The sequence below is a fragment of the Pelobates fuscus genome, chromosome 2, assembly GCF_036172605.1.
Source record: "Pelobates fuscus isolate aPelFus1 chromosome 2, aPelFus1.pri, whole genome shotgun sequence".
NCBI classification, from domain to species: Eukaryota; Metazoa; Chordata; class Amphibia; order Anura; family Pelobatidae; genus Pelobates; species Pelobates fuscus.
In genome coordinates, this window is record NC_086318.1 from 10,073,252 (window position 1) to 10,100,739 (window position 27,488).

The 27,488-nt window shown below is 34.6% G+C and overlaps 1 protein-coding gene across 2 annotated transcripts in view; it reads right to left on the reverse strand.

Moving 5' to 3' along the window:
• Window positions 1-27,488, reverse strand: part of ASXL2 (ASXL transcriptional regulator 2) — a 109,795-nt gene that overhangs the window by 53,477 nt on the left and 28,830 nt on the right. For both annotated transcript variants that reach the window (XM_063441933.1, XM_063441934.1), the window contains exons 3-4: window positions 7,071-7,179; window positions 4,359-4,527 (exon numbers count right to left, since the gene is read on the reverse strand). In XM_063441933.1, coding sequence (XP_063298003.1) covers window positions 4,359-4,527; window positions 7,071-7,179 — 278 coding nt within the window. The remainder of the gene's footprint in view (window positions 1-4,358; window positions 4,528-7,070; window positions 7,180-27,488) is intronic.

Sequence of the window (27,488 nt, forward strand, 5' to 3'; positions counted from 1 at the left end):
AGGTGTGATACTAAGTTAGGATGACAGGTGTGACTCCGAGACTGGCTGACAGGTGTGACTCCGAGACTGGCTGACAGGTGTGATCAGGGGCGTATTAGCCGCGAGGCAAACAAGGCATTTGCCTTGGGCGGCATTTTCCAGGGGGCGGCAAAAAAAGCCGCCCCCAAATGCCCAAGGCAAATGTCTTGTTAGCCTTGCGGCTAACAGACATGCCGGCGGGCTGCTGGGCAATCGGGCGGCACTGCCTGGCGGGCGGCCTACCGGTGAGGGAGCACTTCCCCTGAGCTGTCTGCTCAGCTCCCTCGCCAGCCGCAGAGTGAGGCTGGGAGGCGGAGCCGGAATATGACGTCATATTCAGGCTCCCAGCCTCACTCTGAAGCGCGCGAGGGAGCGGAGCAGACAGCTCAGGGGAAGTGCTCCCTCACCGGTAGGCCGCCCGCCAGGCAGTGCCGCCCGATCGCCCAGCAGCCACTGGACCACCAGGGAGGAAGAGACACCCCCCCTCCCCAGCATTCCCAAAGGTAAGGAGGCTGGGGGGGGTGTTAAATAAAAAAAAAAAACGTGTTAAAAATAAATTTAAAAAAATGTGTTAAAAAATAAATTAAAAAAAAATGTGTTAAAAATAAATTTTAAAAAAATGTGTTAATGTGGGTGGGTGAGTGTGTGTCTGTGTCTGTTAGTGTGTCTGTTGGTGTGTCTGTTGGTGTGTCTGTTGGTGTTTGTGTCAGTGTTTGTGTCAGTGTTTGTGTCTGTTAGTGTGTGTGTGTCTGTTAGTGTGTGTGTGTCTGTGTCTGTTAGTGTGTGTGTTGCCTGTGAGTGTGTGTGTCTGTTAGTGTGTGTTTGCCTGTGAGTGTGTGTGTATGTTAGTTTGTGTCTGCTAGTGAGTGAGTGTGTTTGTCTGTTAGTGAGTGTGAGTGTGTCTGTTAGTGTGTGTGTGTTTCTGTTAGCGAGTGTGTGTGTATTTAGAATGCGGGGCGGGGGGAAAGGTTGGGTGGGGGTGGCGCGGGGGGAGGGGGGGCGCCTGAGTTTTGTCCTGCCTAGGGCAGCACAAAACCAGGATACTGTGTGATACTGAGTTAGGCTGACAGGTGTGACTCCGAGACTGGCTGACAGGTGTGATACTGAGTTAGGCTGACAGGTATTACTCCGAGATTGGCTGACAGGTGAGATACTGAGTTAGGCTGACAGGTGAGATACTGAGTTAGGCTGACAGGTGTGATACTAAGTTAGGATGACAGGTGTGACTCCGAGACTGGCTGACAGGTGAGATACTAAGTTAGGATGACAGGTGTGATACTAAGTTAGGATGACAGGTGTGACTCCGAGACTGGCTGACAGGTGTGGCTCCGAGACTGGCTGACAGGTGTGGCTCCGAGACTGGCTGACAGGTGTGATACTGAGTTAGGCTGACAGGTATTACTCCGAGATTGGCTGACAGGTATTACTCCGAGATTAGCTGACAGGTGTGACTCCAAGACTGACAGGTGTGACTCCGAGACTGTCTGACATGTGTGATACTGAGTTAGGCTGACAGGTATTACACCGAGATTGGCTGACAGCTGTAATACTGAGTTAGGCTAACAGGTGTGGCTCCGAGACTGGCTGACAGGTGTGACTCCTAGACTGGCTGACAGGTGTGATACTAAGTTAGGCTGACAGGTGTGATACTAAGTTAGGATGACAGGTGTGATACTAAATTAGGATGACAGGTGTGACTCCGAGACTGGCTGACAGGTGTGGCTCCGAGACTGGCTGACAGGTGTGGCTCCGAGACTGGCTGACAGGTGTGATACTGAGTTAGGCTGACAGGTGTGACTCCGAGACTGGCTGACAGGTATTACTCCGAGATTAGCTGACAGGTGTGACTCCAAGACTGACAGGTGTGACTCCGAGACTGTCTGACATGTGTGATACTGAGTTAGGCTGACAGGTATTACACCGAGATTGGCTGACAGCTGTAATACTGAGTTAGGCTAACAGGTGTGGCTCCGAGACTGGCTGACAGGTGTGACTCCTAGACTGGCTGACAGGTGTGATACTGAGTTAGGATGACAGGTGTGATACTAAGTTAGGATGACAGGTGTGACTCCGAGACTGGCTGACAGGTGTGGCTCCGAGACTGGCTGACAGGTGTGGCTCCGAGACTGGCTGACAGGTGTGATACTGAGTTAGGCTGACAGGTGTGACTCCGAGACTGGCTGACAGGTGTGATACTGAGTTAGGCTGACAGGTATTACTCCGAGATTGGCTGACAGGTGAGATACTGAGTTAGGCTGACAGGTGTGGCTCCGAGATTGGCTGACAGGTGTGACTCCTAGACTGGCTGACAGGTGTGATACTAAGTTAGGCTGACAGGTGTGATACTAAGTTAGGATGACAGGTGTGACTCAGAGACTGGCTGACAGGTGTGATACTGAGTTAGGCTGACAGGTATTACTCCGAGATTGGCTGACAGGTGAGATACTGAGTTAGGCTGACAGGTGTGGCTCCGAGATTGTCTGACAGGTGTGACTCCGAGACTGGCTGACAGGTGTGACACCGAGACTGGCTGACAGGTGTGACACAGAGATTGGCTGACAGGTGTGATACCGAGATTGGCTGACGGGTGTGATACCGAGATTGGCTGACGGGTGTGACATTGAGATTGGCTGACAGGTATTACTCCGAGACTGGCTGACAGGTGTGACTCCGAGACTGGCTGACAAGTATTACTCCGAGACTGGCTGACAGGTGTGACTCCGAGACTGGCTGACAGGTATTACACCGAGATTGGCTGACAGGTGTTACACCGAGATTGGCTGTCAGGTGTGACTCTGAGACTGGCTGACAGGTATTACACCGAGATTGGCTGACAGGTGTGACTCCAAGATTGGCTGACAGGTGTGACACCGAGACTGGCTGACAAGTATTACTCCGAGATTGGCAGACAGGTGTGACACCGAGACTGGCTGACAGGTGTGACACCGAGACTGGCTGACAAGTATTACACCGAGATTGGCTGACAGGTGTGACTCCGAGACTGGCTGACAGGTATTACACCGAGATTGGCTGACAGGTGTGACTCCGAGACTGGCTGACAGGTATTACACCGAGATTGGCTGACAGGCGTGACTCCGAGACTGGCTGACAGGTATTACACCGAGATTGGCTGACAGGTGTGACTCTGAGATTGGCTGACAGGTGTATCACAGAGATTGGCTGACAGGTGTGACACAGAGATTGGCTGACAGGTGTGACACCGAGATTGGCTGACAGGTGTGATACCGAGATTGGCTGACAGGTGTGATACCGAGATTGGCTGACAGGTGTGACTCCGAGACTGGCTGACAGGTGTGACACAGAGACTGGCTGACAGGTGTGAAATCGAGATTGGCTGACAGGTGTGACTCCGAGACTGGCTGACAGGTGTGAAACCAAGACTGGCTGACAGGTGTGACACAGAGACTGGCTGACAGGTGTGAAATCGAGATTGGCTGACAGGTGTGACTCCGAGACTGGCTGACAGGTGTGAAACCAAGACTGGCTGACAGGTGTGACTCCGAGACTGGCTGAGAGGTGTGACACCGAGACTGGCTGAGAGGTGTGACACCGAGACTGGCTGACAGGTGTGAAACTGAGATTGGTTGACGGGTGTTACACTGAGATTGGCTGACAGGTGTGACACCAAGACTAGCTGACAGGTGTAACACCGAGACTGCTTGACAAGTGTCACATTAATATTAGCTGACAGGTGTGACACTGAGACTGGCTGACAGGTGTGACACTGAGACTGGCTGACAGGTGTGACACTGAGAGGGACGTGTTTCTGACCCCATTTATAAAATACCAATTTCTATTGAAATGACACATTAATAAACTGTCACAAACATGACAGACTCCATGACAGCAAACTGAAATGCTTTCTGGAGTGTTCCGTTAATAACAAATGCAGGAACTTTAACCCCTTAAGGACACATGACATGTGTGACATGTCATGATTCCCTTTTATTCCAGAAGTTTGGTCCTTAAGGGGTTAAATGAAGTATCTTTCTATATTCTATCTTAATACATTGTCTGAATAATGCACAGAGAGTCGCTTCAAACTGTTTGATAACCAGACACAGGTTTGGGCAATGAGTGATTACAGTAACGTTACCCTATGACAAAGGAGTGAAGATCAAATGGGATCTGTTTTCCTCATTTCTACAAATCACACACAAACCTAGAATGATTCTGTGTTGTTTCATTATTAGAAAAGCTTGCTTTACGTCAGGGGCAGCAATGGCACGATACATTGTTATATGGGTGGCCGGGGGGGTCACACAGTCCCACCATTCCATACCACACTTGGTCTGAATACACACGGCACATATGGCTACCTTTCCTTCTCCACTGGCTGCTCCTTTGGTCCTTGTTACTGCCTCTGCTGGTGCTGCTGCTACTGCTCCCACTACTGCTGCTGTGCTCAGATGTCTGGGAGTCTGACTGACCTTCGCTGCTGTCCTCTGACCCGTCAGAAAGATCTTTCACTCCATCCGCTGCCTCTTTCTGTAAAGCAGAGAAACAGGACTTGGAGACAAGAAGATAAAACAATATAGGACCTTTAAAATGGCCTTGAGTTTCAGAATCATCTGGTTAGACCACAGACAGTCTAAAAATAAATAAATATATAAAATACAGGGATCAAATCCTTAAAGGAACACTATAGGGTCAGGAATACAAAGAAGTGTTCCTGACCCTACCGTGTTTAATCCACCATTTAGGTGGCTTGCCCACCCTTAACCACCTTAGAAAATCCTAAAACTCACTGTAGCGGACTCCTGGTAGCCCGACTAGTTACCTCCACTATTTTCCCTCTCAGCCCAACTGGAACCCTGTGTGATTATAACTCGTATTCTCCCAGTAACTAGAGGAGACATAGTTCTGGGAGTCATTTAGTTTATTCAGGCACAACATGCTCAATTTATTAACAGACCCACAGCATGGGGTCTCCATACTCCATACTATTACAAGCCACTCCCTGGCGTCCCTGTGTCTGGGAGATAATTGAGTAAGGAAACTGTAACTCAAATATCTCTCAGTTACAGGGAAATATTAAAAACATATTAATAATCCCCCAAAAGTACCCCACATATTCATAGGAACCCGACATATATTATATCCCCAGATAGCCGGGATCTGAGAGCCCAAGTTGTCCAATTAGCACTCAGATCCGTAGAAGCCCAAAACAGTTCAGTAGAAAATGGGGCAACGGCTGATGGGAGTTTCTGTACGAACACCTTTGAAGGTTTCCCCTGGCTTTTAGGGAGCGAATGCTCCCCCTGGTTGATGTTAGGTTTCTCCCGAAGAGGGCTCTCCTAGCTGGTCTGGAATCGGAGCAGGTAGCAGCAGAGTTTCTCCGATGTTCGCGAGGTCTTATTTCTGAAAAAGTTTCCAGGCGCTGGACGACCATGTCCCACTACCTGTGTTTGGGGGAGACAAAATGGCCACCCAGGGAAAGCACTAATTAATAAGTTCCCTTGCGCTTGCGGTTAACACGCCAGGGGGTGGTCGGTGTTCGGGTGGTATAAAAAATTGTAGGGGGGGGGGTCTTTGTTCGGGAGCCGAACTAGGTGGGTTCGAGTAGGATAGCTCCCAAACGTAGTGAAGTTTCTAACAGTCAAAGGATGATACATTCCGCCACACTCACCTTATTTCCAGCGCGGCATGGGTCCACCAATGCTGGCCCCGCCCATGATCTGCCTCCTTGGTGACATCAGCAGAATTTCGGATTTTTAGCCAATCCGATGCTTTCCTATAGGGAAATCGGCAAGGAAGCGGTGGGGCCTAACACTGTTTTGGCCAATAAACACCTCCTCATAGAGATGCGCTGAATCAATGCATCTCAATGAGGAAAATTCAGCGTCTCTATGCAGAGCGTGGGGACGCTGAACTACAGTGCTGCCTATTTTGCAGTACTGCGCCAGGAAGCACCTCCAGTGGCCATCTGAGGATGCCTGAAGGCAATGATTATACTCACCAGAACAACTTTATTAAGCTGTAGTTGTTCTGGTGACTATAGTGTCCCTTTAACCCCTTAAGGACCAAACTTCTGGAATAAAATGGAATCATGACATGTCAGACATGTCATGTGTCCTTAAGGGGTTAAAGGACCACTACAGGCTCCCAGACCACTGCAGCTCAATGACGTGGTGTGGGTGCAATGGTCCTGTAGTATTAACCCTGCAATGTTATGATAGCAGGTTTAAATCCACAGCCACTAGAGGCGCTACCACGTTGAGAAGGGAGTCTAACGTGGCTCTCAATCTAGTGCTGCTGATGAAGACTGTCACAGTGCAGGCACACTAGCCTCACAATACTTCAATACTTCCCTACAGGGTAACACTGGATTGGCTGAAATCCCAGTCAAGGAAGCGGAGCGGCTGCAGAGAGAGCAGCGCAGTGAGGGAAAATAGGTTAAGTAAATCTAAACATTTACAAAACACTGTACAGTTACTGATAGAGGTTTGCATTCCGGACGCTATACCGTTCTTTTAACCCCTTTCACTGTATTCACTAGCAGCCATTAATAACCGCATTGACACAAATAGATCCCGGCTATTAGCAAACGGATTCATTGCTGCAGTGATATTCCTTTAAAAACAAATCGAGAAACAACTTGGGGGGGAGGAGGGGTGGGTAGGATTGGAGGATTGTTATATGATTAAGGGAGGTTGTGGGAGCATTCGATTGACTTAGGATTAGAAGGGCAAATTAATGGAAACACAAATGTAAGTTAAATATCCAGATTTTGCTTTTATGAATTTATGAATGAGTTCAAGCAGAGAATTTGTGACAAATAGTAAAATAAAGACATTATCGATACACACAGTGCTGTGAGGGATTAAATACAGTGTGTTTTGAATGGTAAAAGTACCATATAAAGGCACTGATTACGCACTGTAGACGGGTGCAGGATCTTCCTGCCGAGTTACACCAAGAGCAGCAGAGACGTGCTACCAAGACACACCAGGTCCTGGCAGGTCCCACAAAGTTTCCAATCCATTGACAAGGTCAATCTGCGTAATTCCAATAATCAGCCACGTTCCTACCTTCAGTGTATACACTCCCATTCGGCCCGGCACCTTGTAGAACATGCCCTCTTCTCCACGGGAGTTGGTGTGTAGCATGGCATTGAGACAAGCGAGAGGCGAGGTACCACTGTACAAATAAAACAACAAAGTTACAAAACGTACATTTTCTGATGAACACAATAAATGTTTCAAATGCTCTGGAGCTCTGTACACAGCGCACATTACTGGGTGTTTTATTGCTGCAGAGCTCTGTACACAGCGCACATTACTGGGAGTTTTATTGCTGTGGAGCTCTGTGATCCCCTCATACACACTGCATGTTACCTGGAGTTTTATTATTGTGGAGCTCTGTGATACACTCATACACACTGCATGTTACCTGGAGTTTTATTATTGTGGAGCTCTGTGATACTCTCATACACACTGCATGTTACTGTGAGTTTTATTATTGTGGAGCTCTGTAATACACTCATACACACTGAATGTTACCTGGAGTTTTATTATTGTGGAGCTCTGTGATACTCTCATACACACTGCATGTTACCTGGAGTTTTATTATTGTGGAGCTCTGTGATACTCTCATACACACTGCATGTTACCTGGAGTTTTATTATTGTGGAGCTCTATGATACTCTCATACACACTGCATGTTACCTGGAGTTTTATTATTGTGGAGCTCTGTGATACTCTCATACACACTGCATGTTACTGTGAGATTTGGTGTTGTGGAGCTCTGTGATACACTCATACACACTGCATGTTACCTGGAGTATATTATTGTGGAGCTCTGTGATACACTTATACACACACTGCACATTACTGTGAGTTTTATTGCTGTGGAGCTCTGTGATACACTCATACACACTGCATGTTACCTGGAGTATTATTATTGTGGAGCTCTGTGATACACTCATACACACTGCATGTTACCTGGAGTTTTATTATTGTGGAGCTCTGTGATACACTCATACACACTGCATGTTACCTGGAGTTTTATTATTGTGGAGCTCTGTGATACACTCATACACACTGCATGTTACCTGGAGTTTTATTATTGTGGAGCTCTGTGATCCCATCATACACACTGCATGTTACCTGGAGTTTTATTATTGTGGAGCTCTGTGATACACTCATACACACTGCACATTACTGTGAGTTTTAGTGGTGGAGCTTTGTGATACTCTCATACACACTGCACATCACTGTGAGTTTTATTGCTGTGGAGCTCTGTGATACACTCATACACACTGCATGTTACCTGGAGTATTATTATTGTGGAGCTCTGTAATACACTCATACACACTGCATGTTACCTGGAGTATTATTATTGTGGAGCTCTGTAATACACTCATACACACTGCATGTTACCTGGAGTTTTATTATTGTGGAGCTCTGTAATACACTCATACACACTGCATGTTACCTGGAGTTTTATTATTGTGGAGTACTGTAATACACTCATACACACACTCATACACAGGGATACGCACAGCCAATCCTCTTCCATTATGTAAGAGGAAGCTCTCCTTGGGATACGCCCAGCCAATCCTCTTCCTTTATGTAAGCGGAGGCTCTCCTTGGGATACACCCAGCCAATCCTCTTTATGTAAGCGGAGGCTCTCCTTGGGATACGCCCAGTCAATCCTGTTCATTTATGTAAGTGGAGGCTTTCCTTGGGATACGCCCAGTCAATCCTCTTCCTTTATGTAAGCGGAGGCTCTCCTTGGGATACGCCCAGCCAATCCTCTTCCTTTATGTAAGCGGAGGCTCTCCTTGGGATACGCCCAGCCAATCCTCTTCCTTTATGTAAGCGGAGGCTCTCCTTGGGAAACGCCCAGCCAATCCTCTTCCTTTATGTAAGCGGAGGCTCTCCTTGGTATATGCCCAGCCAATCCTCTTCCTTTATGTAAGCGGAGGCTCTCCTTGGGATATGCCCAGCCAATCCTCTTCCATTATGTAAGAGGAAGCTCTCCTTGGGATACGCCCAGCCAATCCTCTTCCTTTATGTAAGCGGAGGCTCTCCTTGGGATACGCCCAGCCAATCCTCTTCCTTTATGTAAGCGGAGGCTCTCCTTGGTATATGCCCAGCCAATCCTCTTCCTTTATGTAAGCGAAGGCTCTCCTTGGGATACGCCCAGCCAATCCTCTTCCATTATGTAAGCGGAGGCTCTCCTTGGTATATGCCCAGCCAGTCCTCTTTCTTTATGTAAGCGGAGGCTCTCCTTGGGATACGCCCAGCCAATCCTCTTCCTTTATGTAAGCGGAGGCTCTCCTTGGTATATGCCCAGCCAATCCTCTTCCTTTATGTAAGCGAAGGCTCTCCTTGGGATACGCCCAGCCAATCCTCTTCCATTATGTAAGCGGAGGCTCTCCTTGGTATATGCCCAGCCAGTCCTCTTTCTTTATGTAAGCGGAGGCTCTCCTTGGGAAACACCCAGACAATCCTCTTTCTTTATGTAAGCTGAGGCTCTCCTTGGGATACGCCCAGCCAATCCTCTTCCTTTATGTAAGCTGAGGCTCTCCTTGGGATACGCCCAGCCAATCCTCTTCCTTTATGTAAGCTGAGGCTTTCCTTGGGAAACACCCAGCCAATCATCTTCCATTATGTAAGCGGAGGCTCTCCTTGGGATACGCCCAGCCAATCCTCTTCCTTTATGTAAGCGGAGGCACTCCTTGGGATACGCCCAGCCAATTCTCTTCCTTTATGTAAGCTGAAGCTCTCCTTGGTATATGCCCAGCCAATCCTCTTCCTTTATGTAAGCGGAGGCACTCCTTGGGATACGCCCAGCCAATTCTCTTCCTTTATGTAAGCTGAAGCTCTCCTTGGGATACGCCCAGCCAATCCTCTTCCTTTATGTAAGCTGAAGCTCTCCTTGGGATACGCCCAGCCAATCCTCTTCCTTTATGTAAGCGGAGGCTCTCCTTGGGATACACCCAGCCAATCCTCTTCCATTATGTAAGCGGAGGCTCTCCTTGGTATATGCCCAGCCAGTCCTCTTTCTTTATGTAAGCGGAGGCTCTCCTTGGGATACACCCAGCCAATCCTCTTCCATTATGTAAGCGGAGGCTCTCCTTGGGATACGCCCAGTCAATCCTCTTCCTTTATGTAAGCGGAGGCTCTCCTTGGGATATACCCAGCCAATTGTCTTCCTTTATGTAAGCAGAGGCTCTCCTTGGGATACGCCCAGCCAATCATCTTCCTTTATGTAAGCTTAGGCTCTCCTTGGGATACGCCCAGCCAATCCTCTTCCTTTATGTAAGCAGAGGCTCTCCTTGGGATACACCCAGCCAATCCTCTTCCTTTATGTAAGTGGAGGCTTTCCTTGGGATACGCCCAGCCAATCCACTTCCTTTATGTAAGCTGAGGCTCTCCTTGGGAAACGCCTAGCCAATCCTCTTCCTTTATGTAAGCTGAGACTCTCCTTGGGATACATCCAGCCAATCATCTTCCTTTATGTAAGCGGAGGCTCTCCTTGGGATACGCCCAGCCAATCCTCTTCCTTTATGTAAGCGGAGGCTCTCCTTGGGATACGCCCAGTCAATCCTATTCCTTTATGTAAGCGGAGGCTCTCCTTAGAAAACACTCAGTCAATCCTCTTCCTTTATGTAAGCGGAAGCTCTCCTTGGGATACACCCAGCCAATCCTCTTCCTTTATGTAAGCTGAGGCTCTCCTTGGGATACATCCAGCCAATCATCTTCCTTTATGTAAGCGGAGGCTCTCCTTGGGATACACCCAGCCAATCCTCTTCCATTATGTAAGCGGAGGCTCTCCTTGGTATATGCCCAGCCAATCCTCTTCCTTTATGTAAGCGGAGGCTCTCCTTGGGATACGCTCAGCCAATCCTCTTCCTTTATGTAAGCTTAGGCTCTCCTTGGAAAACACTCAGTCAATCCTCTTCCTTTATGTAAGCGGAAGTTCTCCTTGGGATACACCCAGCCAATCATCTTCCTTTATGTAAGCTGAGGCTCTCCTTGGGATACGCCCAGCCAATCTTCTTCCTTTATGTAAGTCGAGGTTCTCCTTGGGATACGCTCAGCCAATCCTCTTCCTTTATGTAAGCTTAGGCTCTCCTTGGGATACGCCCAGCCAATCTTCTTCCTTTATGTAAGTCGAGGTTCTCCTTGGGATACGCTCAGCCAATCCTCTTCCTTTATGTAAGCTTAGGCTCTCCTTGGGAAACACCCAGACAATCACAATGAAGTTGAGTGCAGTTGTACTATGTAGCTGGACCTCCTCCATTACCTGCTATGCTGACCCCATAACCTTATATATCGAGAATATTCTGGATCCTATACCTTGTACGGAGTTTAAAATCTTTATCAATATTCTGGATCTTATACTTTGCATTGAGTTTAAAATCTTTATATATCCAGAATATTCTGGATCCTATAGATTGTACGGAGTTTAAAATCTTTATCAATATACTGGATCTTATAGATTGTACGGAGTTTAAAATCTTTATCAATATACTGGATCTTATACTTTGCATTGAGTTTAAAATCTTTATAAATATTCTGGGTCCTATACCTTGTATTGAGATTAAAATCTTTATAAATATTCTGGATCCTATACCTTGTACTGAGTTTAAAATCTTTATAAATATTCTGGATCCTATACCTTGTATTGGGTTTAAAATCTTTATAAATATTCTGGATCCTATACCTTGTATTGAGATTAAAATTGTTATAAATATTCTGGATCCTATACTTTGTATTGAGATTAAAATCGTTATAAATATTCTGGATCCTATACTTTGTATTGAGATTAAAATCTTTATAAATATTCTGGATCCTATACTTTGTACTGAGATTAAAATCTTTATAAATATTCTGCATCCTATACCTTGTACTGAGTTTAAAATCTTTATAAATATTCTGGATCCTATACCTTGTACAGAGTTTAAAATCTTTATAAATATTCTGGATCCTATACCTTGTACTGAGTTTAAAATCTTTATAAATATTCTGGCTCCTATACCTTGTATTGAGATTAAAATCTTTATAAATATTCTGGATCCTATACCTTGTACTGAGTTTAAAATCTTTATAAATATTCTGGATCCTATACCTTGTATTGGGTTTAAAATCTTTATAAATATTCTGGATCCTATACCTTGTATTGGGTTTAAAATCTTTATAAATATTCTGGATCCTATACCTTGTATTGGGTTTAAAATCTTTATAAAAATTCTGGATCCTATACCTTGTACGGAGTTTTAAATCTTTATAAAAATTCTGGATCCTATACCTTGTACTGAGTTTAAAATCTTTATAAATATTCTGGATCCTATACCTTGTATTGGGTTTAAAATCTTTATAAAAATTCTGGATCCTATACCTTGTACGGAGTTTTAAATCTTTATAAATATTCTGGATCCTATACCTTGTATTGAGATTAAAATCTTTATAAATATTCTGGATCCTATACCTTGTACTGAGTTTAAAATCTTTATAAATATTCTGGATCCTATACCTTGTATTGAGATTAAAATCTTTATAAATATTCTGGATCCTATACCTTGTACTGAGTTGAAAATCTTTATAAATATTCTGGATCCTATACCTTGTACTGAGTTTAAAATCTTTATAAATATTCTGGATCCTATACCTTGTACTGAGTTTAAAATCTTTATAAATATTCTGGATCCTATACCTTGTACTGAGTTTAAAATCTTTATAAAAATTCTGGATCCTATACCTTGTATTGGGTTTAAAATCGTTATAAATATTCTGGATCCTATACTTTGTATTGAGATTAAAATCTTTATAAATATTCTGGATCCTATACTTTGTATTGAGATTAAAATCTTTATAAATATTCTGGATCCTATACTTTGTATTGAGATTAAAATCTTTATAAATATTCTGGATCCTATACCTTGTACTGAGTTTAAAATCTTTATAAATATTCTGGATCCTATACCTTGTATTGAGATTAAAATCTTTATAAATATTCTGGATCCTATACCTTGTATTGGGTTTAAAATCGTTACAAATATTCTGGATCCTATACTTTGTATTGAGATTAAAATCTTTATAAATATTCTGGATCCTATACTTTGTATTGAGATTAAAATCTTTATAAATATTCTGGATCCTATACTTTGTATTGAGATTAAAATCTTTATAAATATTCTGGATCCTATACCTTGTACTGAGTTTAAAATCTTTATAAATATTCTGGATCCTATACCTTGTACTGAGTTTAAAATCTTTATAAATATTCTGGATCCTATACCTTGTACTGAGTTTAAAATCTTTATAAATATTCTGGATCCTATACCTTGTACTGAGTTTAAAATCTTTATAAAAATTCTGGATCCTATACCTTGTATTGGGTTTAAAATCGTTATAAATATTCTGGATCCTATACTTTGTATTGAGATTAAAATCTTTATAAATATTCTGGATCCTATACTTTGTATTGAGATTAAAATCTTTATAAATATTCTGGATCCTATACCTTGTACTGAGTTTAAAATCTTTATAAATATTCTGGATCCTATACCTTGTATTGAGATTATAATCATTATAAATATTCTGGATCCTATACCTTGTATTGAGATTAAAATCTTTATAAATATTCTGGATCCTATACTTTGTATTGAGATTAAAATCTTTATAAATATTCTGGATCCTATACCTTGTATTGGGTTTAAAATCTTTATAAATATTCTGGATCCTATACCTTGTACTGAGTTTAAAATCTTTATAAAAATTCTGGATCCTATACCTTGTACTGAGTTTAAAATCTTTATAAAAATTCTGGATCCTATACCTTGTATTGGGTTTAAAATCGTTATAAATATTCTGGATCCTATACTTTGTATTGAGATTAAAATCTTAATAAATATTCTGGATCCTATACTTTGTATTGAGATTAAAATCTTTATAAATATTCTGGATCCTATACCTTGTACTGAGTTTAAAATCTTTATAAATATTCTGGATCCTATACCTTGTATTGAGATTAAAATCTTTATAAATATTCTGGATCCTATACCTTGTATTGAGATTAAAATCTTTATAAATATTCTGGATCCTATACTTTGTATTGAAATTAAAATCTTTATAAATATTCTGGATCCTATACCTTGTACTGAGTTTAAAATCTTTATAAATATTCTGGATCCTATACCTTGTATTGAGATTAAAATCTTTATAAATATTCTGGATCCTATACCTTGTACTGAGTTTAAAATCTTTATAAATATTCTGGATCCTATACCTTGTATTGAGTTTAAAATCTTTATAAATATTCTGGATCCTATACCTTGTATTGAGATTAAAATCTTTATAAATATTCTGGATCCTATACTTTGTATTGAGATTAAAATCTTTATAAATATTCTGGATCCTATACTTTGTATTGAGATTAAAATCTTTATAAATATTCTGGATCCTATACTTTGTATTGAGATTAAAATCTTTATAAATATTCTGGATCCTATACCTTGTACTGAGTTTAAACTCTTTATAAATATTCTGGATCCTATACCTTGTACTGAGTTTAAAATCTTTATAAATATTCTGGATCCTATACCTTGTATTGGGTTTAAAATCGTTATAAATATTCTGGATCCTATACTTTGTATTGAGATTAAAATCTTTATAAATATTCTGGATCCTATACCTTGTACTGAGTTTAAAATCTTTATAAATATTCTGGATCCTATACCTTGTACTGAGTTTAAAATCTTTATAAAAATTCTGGATCCTATACCTTGTATTGGGTTTAAAATCTTTATAAATATTCTGGATCCTATACCTTGTATTGGGTTTAAAATCTTTATAAATATTCTGGATCCTATACTTTGTATTGAGATTAAAATCTTTATAAATATTCTGGATCCTATACTTTGTATTGAGATTAAAATCTTTATAAATATTCTGGATCCTATACCTTGTACTGAGTTTAAAATCTTTATAAATATTCTGGATCCTATACCTTGTATTGAGATTAAAATCTTTATAAATATTCTGGATCCTATACCTTGTATTGAGATTAAAATCTTTATAAATATTCTGGATCCTATACTTTGTATTGAAATTAAAATCTTTATAAATATTCTGGATCCTATACCTTGTACTGAGTTTAAAATCTTTATAAATATTCTGGATCCTATACCTTGTACTGAGTTTAAAATCTTTATAAAAATTCTGGATCCTATACCTTGTATTGGGTTTAAAATCGTTATAAATATTCTGGATCCTATACTTTGTATTGAGATTAAAATCTTTATAAATATTCTGGATCCTATACTTTGTATTGAGATTAAAATCTTTATAAATATTCTGGATCCTATACCTTGTACTGAGTTTAAAATCTTTATAAATATTCTGGATCCTATACCTTGTATTGAGATTAAAATCTTTATAAATATTCTGGATCCTATACCTTGTATTGAGATTAAAATCTTTATAAATATTCTGGATCCTATACTTTGTATTGAAATTAAAATCTTTATAAATATTCTGGATCCTATACCTTGTATTGGGTTTAAAATCTTTATAAATATTCTGGATCCTATACCTTGTACTGAGTTTAAAATCTTTATAAAAATTCTGGATCCTATACCTTGTACTGAGTTTAAAATCTTTATAAAAATTCTGGATCCTATACCTTGTATTGGGTTTAAAATCGTTATAAATATTCTGGATCCTATACTTTGTATTGAGATTAAAATCTTAATAAATATTCTGGATCCTATACTTTGTATTGAGATTAAAATCTTTATAAATATTCTGGATCCTATACTTTGTATTGAGATTAAAATCTTTATAAATATTCTGGATCCTATACCTTGTACTGAGTTTAAAATCTTTATAAATATTCTGGATCCTATACCTTGTATTGAGATTAAAATCTTTATAAATATTCTGGATCCTATACCTTGTATTGAGATTAAAATCTTTATAAATATTCTGGATCCTATACTTTGTATTGAGATTAAAATCTTTATAAATATTCTGGATCCTATACCTTGTACAGAGTTTAAAATCTTTATAAATATTCTGGATCCTATACCTTGTATTGAGATTAAAATCTTTATAAATATTCTGGATCCTATACTTTGTATTGAGACTAAAATCTTTATAAATATTCTGGATCCTATACTTTGTATTGAGATTAAAATCTTTATAAATATTCTGGATCCTATACCTTGTACGGAGTTTAAAATCTTTATAAATATTCTGGATCCTATACCTTGTACTGAGTTTAAAATCTTTATAAATATTCTGGATCCTATACCTTGTACTGAGTTTAAAATCTTTATAAAGATTCTGGATCCTATACCTTGTATTGAGATTAAAATCTTTATAAATATTCTGGATCCTATACCTTGTATTGAGATTAAAATCTTTATAAATATTCTGGATCCTATACTTTGTATTGAGATTAAAATCTTTATAAATATTCTGGATCCTATACCTTGTACGGAGTTTAAAATCTTTATAAATATTCTGGATCCTATACCTTGTACAGAGTTTAAAATCTTTATAAATATTCTGGATCCTATACTTTGTATTGAGATTAAAATCTTTATAAAAATTCTGGATCATATACCTTGTATTGGGTTTAAAATCTTTATAAATATTCTGGATCCTATACCTTGTATTGAGATTAAAATCTTTATAAATATTCTGGATCCTATACCTTGTACGGAGTTTAAAATCTTTATAAATATTCTGGATCCTATACTTTGTATTGAGATTAAAATCTTTATAAATATTCTGGATCCTATACCTTGTATTGAGATTAAAATCTTTATAAATATTCTGGATCCTATACCTTGTATTGAGACTAAAATCTTTATAAATATTCTGGATCCTATACCTTGTATTGAGACTAAAATCTTTATAAATATTCTGGATCCTATACCTTGTACGGAGTTTAAAATCTTTATAAATATTCTGGATCCTATACTTTGTATTGAGATTAAAATCTTTATAAATATTCTGGATCCTATACCTTGTATTGAGATTAAAATCTTTATAAATATTCTGGATCCTATACCTTGTACTGAGTTTAAAATCTTTATAAATATTCTGGATCCTATACCTTGTATTGAGATTAAAATCTTTATAAATATTCTGGATCCTATACTTTGTATTGAGATTAAAATCTTTATAAATATTCTGGATCCTATACCTTGTATTGAGTTTAAAATCTTTATAAATATTCTGGATCCTATACCTTGTATTGAGATTAAAATCTTTATAAATATTCTGGATCCTATACCTTGTATTGAGATTAAAATCTTTATAAATATTCTGGCTCCTATACCTTGTATTGAGATTAAAATCTTTATAAATATTCTGGATCCTATACCTTGTATTGAGTTTAAAATCTTTATAAATATTCTGGATCCTATACCTTGTATTGAGATTAAAATCTTTATAAATATTCTGGATCCTATACCTTGTATTGAGATTAAAATCTTTATAAATATTCTGGATCCTATACCTTGTATTGAGTTTAAAATCTTTATAAATATTCTGGATCCTATACCTTGTATTGAGATTAAAATCTTTATAAATATTCTGGATCCTATACCTTGTATTGAGTTTAAAATCTTTATAAATATTCTGGATCCTATACCTTGTATTGAGATTAAAATCTTTATAAATATTCTGGATCCTATACCTTGTATTGAGATTAAAATCTTTATAAATATTCTGGATCCTATACCTTGTATTGAGACTAAAATCTTTATAAATATTCTGGATCCTATACCTTGTACTGAGTTTAAAATCGTTATAAATATTCTGGATCCTATACTTTGTATTGAGATTAAAATCTTTATAAATATTCTGGATCCTATACATTGTATTGAGATTAAAATCTTTATAAATATTCTGGATCCTATACCTTGTATTGAGACTAAAATCTTTATAAATATTCTGGATCCTATACCTTGTATTGAGACTAAAATCTTTATAAATATTCTGGATCTTATACTTTGTATTGAGATTAAAATCTTTATAAATATTCTGGATCCTATACCTTGTACTGAGTTTAAAATATTTATAAATATTCTGGATCCTATACCTTGTACTGAGTTTAAAATCTTTATAAATATTCTGGATCCTATACCTTGTACTGAGTTTAAAATCTTTATAAATATTCTGGATCCTATACCTTGTATTGAGTTTAAAATCTTTATAAATATTCTGGATCCTATACCTTGTATTGAGATTAAAATCTTTATAAATATTCTGGATCCTATACCTTGTATTGAGATTAAAATCTTTATAAATATTCTGGATCCTATACCTTGTATTGAGTTTAAAATCTTTATAAATATTCTGGATCCTATACCTTGTATTGAGATTAAAATCTTTATAAATATTCTGGATCCTATACCTTGTATTGAGTTTAAAATCTTTATAAATATTCTGGATCCTATACCTTGTATTGAGATTAAAATCTTTATAAATATTCTGGATCCTATACCTTGTATTGAGATTAAAATCTTTATAAATATTCTGGATCCTATACCTTGTATTGAGACTAAAATCTTTATAAATATTCTGGATCCTATACCTTGTACTGAGTTTAAAATCGTTATAAATATTCTGGATCCTATACTTTGTATTGAGATTAAAATCTTTATAAATATTCTGGATCCTATACCTTGTATTGAGATTAAAATCTTTATAAATATTCTGGATCCTATACCTTGTATTGAGACTAAAATCTTTATAAATATTCTGGATCCTATACCTTGTATTGAGACTAAAATCTTTATAAATATTCTGGATCTTATACTTTGTATTGAGATTAAAATCTTTATAAATATTCTGGATCCTATACCTTGTACTGAGTTTAAAATATTTATAAATATTCTGGATCCTATACCTTGTACTGAGTTTAAAATCTTTATAAATATTCTGGATCCTATACCTTGTACTGAGTTTAAAATCTTTATAAATATTCTGGATCCTATACCTTGTATTGAGTTTAAAATCTTTATAAATATTCTGGATCCTATACCTTGTATTGAGATTAAAATCTTTATAAATATTCTGGATCCTATACCTTGTATTGAGATTAAGATCTTTATAAATATTCTGGATCCTATACTTTGTATTGAGATTAAAATCTTTATAAATATTCTGGATCCTATACTTTGTATTGAGATTAAAATCTTTATAAATATTCTGGATCCTATACCTTGTATTGAGTTTAAAATCTTTATAAATATTCTGGATCCTATACTTTGTATTGAGATTAAAATCGTTATAAATATTCTGGATCCTATACTTTGTATTGAGTTTAAAATCTTTATAAATATTCTGGATCCTATACTTTGTATTGAAATTAAAATCTTTATAAATATTCTGGATCCTATACTTTGTATTGAGATTAAAATCTTTATAAATATTCTGGATCCTATACCTTGTACTGAGTTTAAAATCTTTATAAATATTCTGCATCCTATACTTTGTACTGAGTTTAAAATCTTTATAAATATTATGGATCCTATACCTTGTATTGAAATTAAAATCTTTATAAATATTCTGGATCCTATACTTTGTATTGAGATTAAAATCTTTATAAATATTCTGGATCCTATACCTTGTACTGAGTTTAAAATCTTTATAAATATTCTGCATCCTATACTTTGTACTGAGTTTAAAATCTTTATAAATATTCTGGATCCTATACCTTGTATTGAGTTTAAAATCTTTATAAATATTCTGGATCCTATACTTTGTATTGAGATTAAGATCTTTATAAATATTCTGGATCCTATACCTTGTATTGAGATTAAGATCTTTATAAATATTCTGGATCCTATACCTTGTACTGAGTTTAAAATCTTTATAAATATTCTGGATCCTATACCTTGTACTGAGTTTAAAATCTTTATAAATATTCTGGATCCTATACCTTGTACTGGGTTTTAAATCTTTATAAAAATTCTGGATCCTATACCTTGTATTGAGACTAAAATCTTTATAAATATTCTGGATCCTATACCTTGTATTGAGATTAAAATCTTTATAAATATTCTGGATCCTATACCTTGTATTGAGATTAAAATCTTTATAAATATTCTGCATCCTATACTTTGTACTGAGTTTAAAATCTTTATAAATATTCTGGATCCTATACCTTGTATTGAGTTTAAAATCTTTATAAATATTCTGGATCCTATACTTTGTATTGAGATTAAGATCTTTATAAATATTCTGGATCCTATACCTTGTATTGAGATTAAGATCTTTATAAATATTCTGCATCCTATACTTTGTACTGAGTTTAAAATCTTTATAAATATTATGGATCCTATACCTTGTATTGAAATTAAAATCTTTATAAATATTCTGGATCCTATACTTTGTATTGAGATTAAAATCTTTATAAATATTCTGGATCCTATACCTTGTACTGAGTTTAAAATCGTTATAAATATTCTGGATCCTATACCTTGTATTGAGACTAAAATCTTTATAAATATTCTGGATCCTATACCTTGTATTGAGACTAAAATCTTTATAAATATTCTGGATCCTATACTTTGTATTGCGATTAAAATCTTTATAAATATTCTGGATCCTATACTTTGTATTGAGATTAAAATCTTTATAAATATTCTGGATCCTATACCTTGTACTGAGTTTAAAATCTTTATAAATATTCTGGATCCTATACCTTGTACTGAGTTTAAAATCTTTATAAATATTCTGGATCCTATACCTTGTATTGAGATTAAGATCTTTATAAATATTCTGGATCCTATACCTTGTACGGAGTTTTAAATCTTTATAAATATTCTGGATCCTATACTTTGTATTGAGTTTAAAATCTTTATAAATATTCTGGATCCTATACTTTGTATTGAGACTAAAATCTTTATAAATATTCTGGATCCTATACTTTGTATTGAGACTAAAATCTTTATAAATATTCTGGATCCTATACCTTGTATTGAGACTAAAATCTTTATAAATATTCTGGATCCTATACTTTGTATTGCGATTAAAATCTTTATAAAAATTCTGGATCCTATACCTTGTATTGAGATTAAAATCTTTATAAATATTCTGGATCCTATACCTTGTACTGAGTTTAAAATCTTTATAAATATTCTGGCTCCTATACCTTGTATTGAGATTAAGATCTTTATAAATATTCTGGATCCTATACTTTGTATTGAGTTTAAAATCTTTATAAATATTCTGGATCCTATACTTTGTATTGAGTTTAAAATCTTTATAAATATTCTGGATCCTATACTTTGTATTGAGATTAAAATCTTTATAAATATTCTGGATCCTATACCTTGTACAGAGTTTAAAATCTTTATAAATATTCTGGATCCTATACCTTGTACTGAGTTTAAAATCATTATAAATATTCTGGATCCTATACTTTGTATTGAGTTTAAAATCTTTATAAATATTCTGGATCCTATACCTTGTATTGAGATTAAAATCTTTATAAATATTCTGGATCCTATACCTTGTATTGAGATTAAAATCTTTATAAATATTCTGGATCCTATACTTTGTATTGAGATTAAAATCTTTATAAATATTCTGGATCCTATACCTTGTATTGAGATTAAAATCTTTATAAATATTCTGGATCCTATACCTTGTACTGAGTTTAAAATCTTTATAAATATTCTGGATCCTATACCTTGTATTGAGATTAAAATCTTTATAAATATTCTGGATCCTATACTTTGTATTGAGATTAAAATCTTTATAAATATTCTGGATCCTATACCTTGTATTGAGATTAAAATCTTTATAAATATTCTGGATCCTATACCTTGTACTGAGTTTAAAATCTTTATAAATATTCTGGATCCTATACCTTGTACTGAGTTTAAAATCTTTATAAATATTCTGGATCCTATACCTTGTATTGAGATTAAAATCTTTATAAATATTCTGGATCCTATACTTTGTATTGGGTTTAAAATCTTTATACATATTCTGGATCCTATACCTTGTATTGAGATTAAAATCTTTATAAATATTCTGGATCCTATACCTTGTATTGAGATTAAAATCTTTATAAATATTCTGGATCCTATACTTTGTATTGAGATTAAAATCTTTATAAATATTCTGGATCCTATACCTTGTATTGAGATTAAAATCTTTATAAATATTCTGGATCCTATACCTTGTACAGAGTTTAAAATCTTTATAAATATTCTGGATCCTATACCTTGTATTGAGATTAAAATCTTTATAAATATTCTGGATCCTATACTTTGTATTGAGATTAAAATCTTTATAAATATTCTGGATCCTATACCTTGTACTGAGTTTAAAATCTTTATAAATATTCTGGATCCTATACCTTGTACTGAGTTTAAAATCTTTATAAATATTCTGGATCCTATACCTTGTATTGAGATTAAAATCTTTATAAATATTCTGGATCCTATACCTTGTACAGAGTTTAAAATCTTTATAAATATTCTGGATCCTATACCTTGTATTGAGATTAAAATCTTTATAAATATTCTGGATCCTATACTTTGTATTGAGACTAAAATCTTTATAAATATTCTGGATCCTATACTTTGTATTGAGATTAAAATCTTTATAAATATTCTGGATCCTATACCTTGTACGGAGTTTAAAATCTTTATAAATATTCTGGATCCTATACCTTGTACTGAGTTTAAAATCTTTATAAATATTCTGGATCCTATACCTTGTACTGAGTTTAAAATCTTTATAAATATTCTGGATCCTATACCTTGTATTGAGATTAAAATCTTTATAAATATTCTGGATCCTATACCTTGTATTGAGATTAAAATCTTTATAAATATTCTGGATCCTATACTTTGTATTGAGATTAAAATCTTTATAAATATTCTGGATCCTATACCTTGTACAGAGTTTAAAATCTTTATAAATATTCTGGATCCTATACTTTGTATTGAGATTAAAATCTTTATAAAAATTCTGGATCATATACCTTGTATTGGGTTTAAAATCTTTATAAATATTCTGGATCCTATACCTTGTATTGAGATTAAAATCTTTATAAATATTCTGGATCCTATACCTTGTACGGAGTTTAAAATCTTTATAAATATTCTGGATCCTATACTTTGTATTGAGATTAAAATCTTTATAAATATTCTGGATCCTATACCTTGTATTGAGATTAAAATCTTTATAAATATTCTGGATCCTATACCTTGTATTGAGACTAAAATCTTTATAAATATTCTGGATCCTATACCTTGTATTGAGTTTAAAATCTTTATAAATATTCTGGATCCTATACCTTGTATTGAGATTAAAATCTTTATAAATATTCTGGATCCTATACCTTGTATTGAGATTAAAATCTTTATAAATATTCTGGCTCCTATACCTTGTATTGAGATTAAAATCTTTATAAATATTCTGGATCCTATACCTTGTATTGAGTTTAAAATCTTTATAAATATTCTGGATCCTATACCTTGTATTGAGATTAAAATCTTTATAAATATTCTGGATCCTATACCTTGTATTGAGATTAAAATCTTTATAAATATTCTGGATCCTATACCTTGTATTGAGTTTAAAATCTTTATAAATATTCTGGATCCTATACCTTGTATTGAGATTAAAATCTTTATAAATATTCTGGATCCTATACCTTGTATTGAGTTTAAAATCTTTATAAATATTCTGGATCCTATACCTTGTATTGAGATTAAAATCTTTATAAATATTCTGGATCCTATACCTTGTATTGAGATTAAAATCTTTATAAATATTCTGGATCCTATACCTTGTATTGAGACTAAAATCTTTATAAATATTCTGGATCCTATACCTTGTACTGAGTTTAAAATCGTTATAAATATTCTGGATCCTATACTTTGTATTGAGATTAAAATCTTTATAAATATTCTGGATCCTATACCTTGTATTGAGATTAAAATCTTTATAAATATTCTGGATCCTATACCTTGTATTGAGACTAAAATCTTTATAAATATTCTGGATCCTATACCTTGTATTGAGACTAAAATCTTTATAAATATTCTGGATCCTATACTTTGTATTGAGATTAAAATCTTTATAAATATTCTGGATCCTATACCTTGTACTGAGTTTAAAATCTTTATAAATATTCTGGATCCTATACCTTGTACTGAGTTTAAAATCTTTATAAATATTCTGGATCCTATACCTTGTACTGAGTTTAAAATCTTTATAAATATTCTGGATCCTATACCTTGTATTGAGTTTAAAATCTTTATAAATATTCTGGATCCTATACCTTGTATTGAGATTAAAATCTTTATAAATATTCTGGATCCTATACCTTGTATTGAGATTAAGATCTTTATAAATATTCTGGATCCTATACTTTGTATTGAGATTAAAATCTTTATAAATATTCTGGATCCTATACTTTGTATTGAGATTAAAATCTTTATAAATATTCTGGATCCTATACCTTGTATTGAGTTTAAAATCTTTATAAATATTCTGGATCCTATACTTTGTATTGAGATTAAAATCGTTATAAATATTCTGGATCCTATACTTTGTATTGAGTTTAAAATCTTTATAAATATTCTGGATCCTATACTTTGTATTGAAATTAAAATCTTTATAAATATTCTGGATCCTATACTTTGTATTGAGATTAAAATCTTTATAAATATTCTGGATCCTATACCTTGTACTGAGTTTAAAATCTTTATAAATATTCTGCATCCTATACTTTGTACTGAGTTTAAAATCTTTATAAATATTATGGATCCTATACCTTGTATTGAAATTAAAATCTTTATAAATATTCTGGATCCTATACTTTGTATTGAGATTAAAATCTTTATAAATATTCTGGATCCTATACCTTGTACTGAGTTTAAAATCTTTATAAATATTCTGCATCCTATACTTTGTACTGAGTTTAAAATCTTTATAAATATTCTGGATCCTATACCTTTTATTGAGTTTAAAATCTTTATAAATATTCTGGATCCTATACTTTGTATTGAGATTAAGATCTTTATAAATATTCTGGATCCTATACCTTGTATTGAGATTAAGATCTTTATAAATATTCTGGATCCTATACCTTGTACTGAGTTTAAAATCTTTATAAATATTCTGGATCCTATACCTTGTACTGAGTTTAAAATCTTTATAAATATTCTGGATCCTATACCTTGTACTGAGTTTAAAATCTTTATAAATATTCTGGATCCTATACCTTGTACTGAGTTTAAAATCTTTATAAATATTCTGGATCCTATACCTTGTACTGGGTTTTAAATCTTTATAAAAATTCTGGATCCTATACCTTGTATTGAGACTAAAATCTTTATAAATATTCTGGATCCTATACCTTGTATTGAGATTAAAATCTTTATAAATATTCTGGATCCTATACCTTGTATTGAGATTAAAATCTTTATAAATATTCTGGATCCTATACCTTGTACGGAGTTTAAAATCTTTATAAATATTCTGGATCCTATACTTTGTATTGAGTTTAAAATCGTTATAAATATTCTGGATCCTATACCTTGTATTGAGACTAAAATCTTTATAAATATTCTGGATCCTATACCTTGTATTGAGACTAAAATCTTTATAAATATTCTGGATCCTATACTTTGTATTGCGATTAAAATCTTTATAAATATTCTGGATCCTATACTTTGTATTGAGATTAAAATCTTTATAAATATTCTGGATCCTATACCTTGTACTGAGTTTAAAATCTTTATAAATATTCTGGATCCTATACCTTGTATTGAGATTAGGATCTTTATAAATATTCTGGATCCTATACCTTGTACGGAGTTTTAAATCTTTATAAATATTCTGGATCCTATACTTTGTATTGAGTTTAAAATCTTTATAAATATTCTGGATCCTATACTTTGTATTGAGACTAAAATCTTTATAAATATTCTGGATCCTATACTTTGTATTGAGACTAAAATCTTTATAAATATTCTGGATCCTATACCTTGTATTGAGACTAAAATCTTTATAAATATTCTGGATCCTATACTTTGTATTGCGATTAAAATCTTTATAAAAATTCTGGATCCTATACCTTGTATTGAGATTAAAATCTTTATAAATATTCTGGATCCTATACCTTGTACTGAGTTTAAAATCTTTATAAATATTCTGGCTCCTATACCTTGTATTGAGATTAAGATCTTTATAAATATTCTGGATCCTATACTTTGTATTGAGTTTAAAATCTTTATAAATATTCTGGATCCTATACTTTGTATTGAGTTTAAAATCTTTATAAATATTCTGGATCCTATACTTTGTATTGAGATTAAAATCTTTATAAATATTCTGGATCCTATACCTTGTACAGAGTTTAAAATCTTTATAAATATTCTGGATCCTATACCTTGTACTGAGTTTAAAATCATTATAAATATTCTGGATCCTATACTTTGTATTGAGTTTAAAATCTTTATAAATATTCTGGATCCTATACCTTGTATTGAGATTAAAATCTTTATAAATATTCTGGATCCTATACCTTGTATTGAGATTAAAATCTTTATAAATATTCTGGATCCTATACTTTGTATTGAGATTAAAATCTTTATAAATATTCTGGATCCTATACCTTGTATTGAGATTAAAATCTTTATAAATATTCTGGATCCTATACCTTGTACTGAGTTTAAAATCTTTATAAATATTCTGGATCCTATACCTTGTATTGAGATTAAAATCTTTATAAATATTCTGGATCCTATACTTTGTATTGAGATTAAAATCTTTATAAATATTCTGGATCCTATACCTTGTATTGAGATTAAAATCTTTATAAATATTCTGGATCCTATACCTTGTACTGAGTTTAAAATCTTTATAAATATTCTGGATCCTATACCTTGTACTGAGTTTAAAATCTTTATAAATATTCTGGATCCTATACCTTGTATTGAGATTAAAATCTTTATAAATATTCTGGATCCTATACTTTGTATTGGGTTTAAAATCTTTATACATATTCTGGATCCTATACCTTGTATTGAGATTAAAATCTTTATAAATATTCTGGATCCTATACCTTGTATTGAGATTAAAATCTTTATAAATATTCTGGATCCTATACTTTGTATTGAGATTAAAATCTTTATAAATATTCTGGATCCTATACCTTGTATTGAGATTAAAATCTTTATAAATATTCTGGATCCTATACCTTGTACAGAGTTTAAAATCTTTATAAATATTCTGGATCCTATACCTTGTATTGAGATTAAAATCTTTATAAATATTCTGGATCCTATACTTTGTATTGAGATTAAAATCTTTATAAATATTCTGGATCCTATACTTTGTACTGAGTTTAAAATCTTTATAAATATTCTGGATCCTATACCTTGTACTGAGTTTAAAATCTTTATAAATATTCTGGATCCTATACCTTGTATTGAGATTAAAATCTT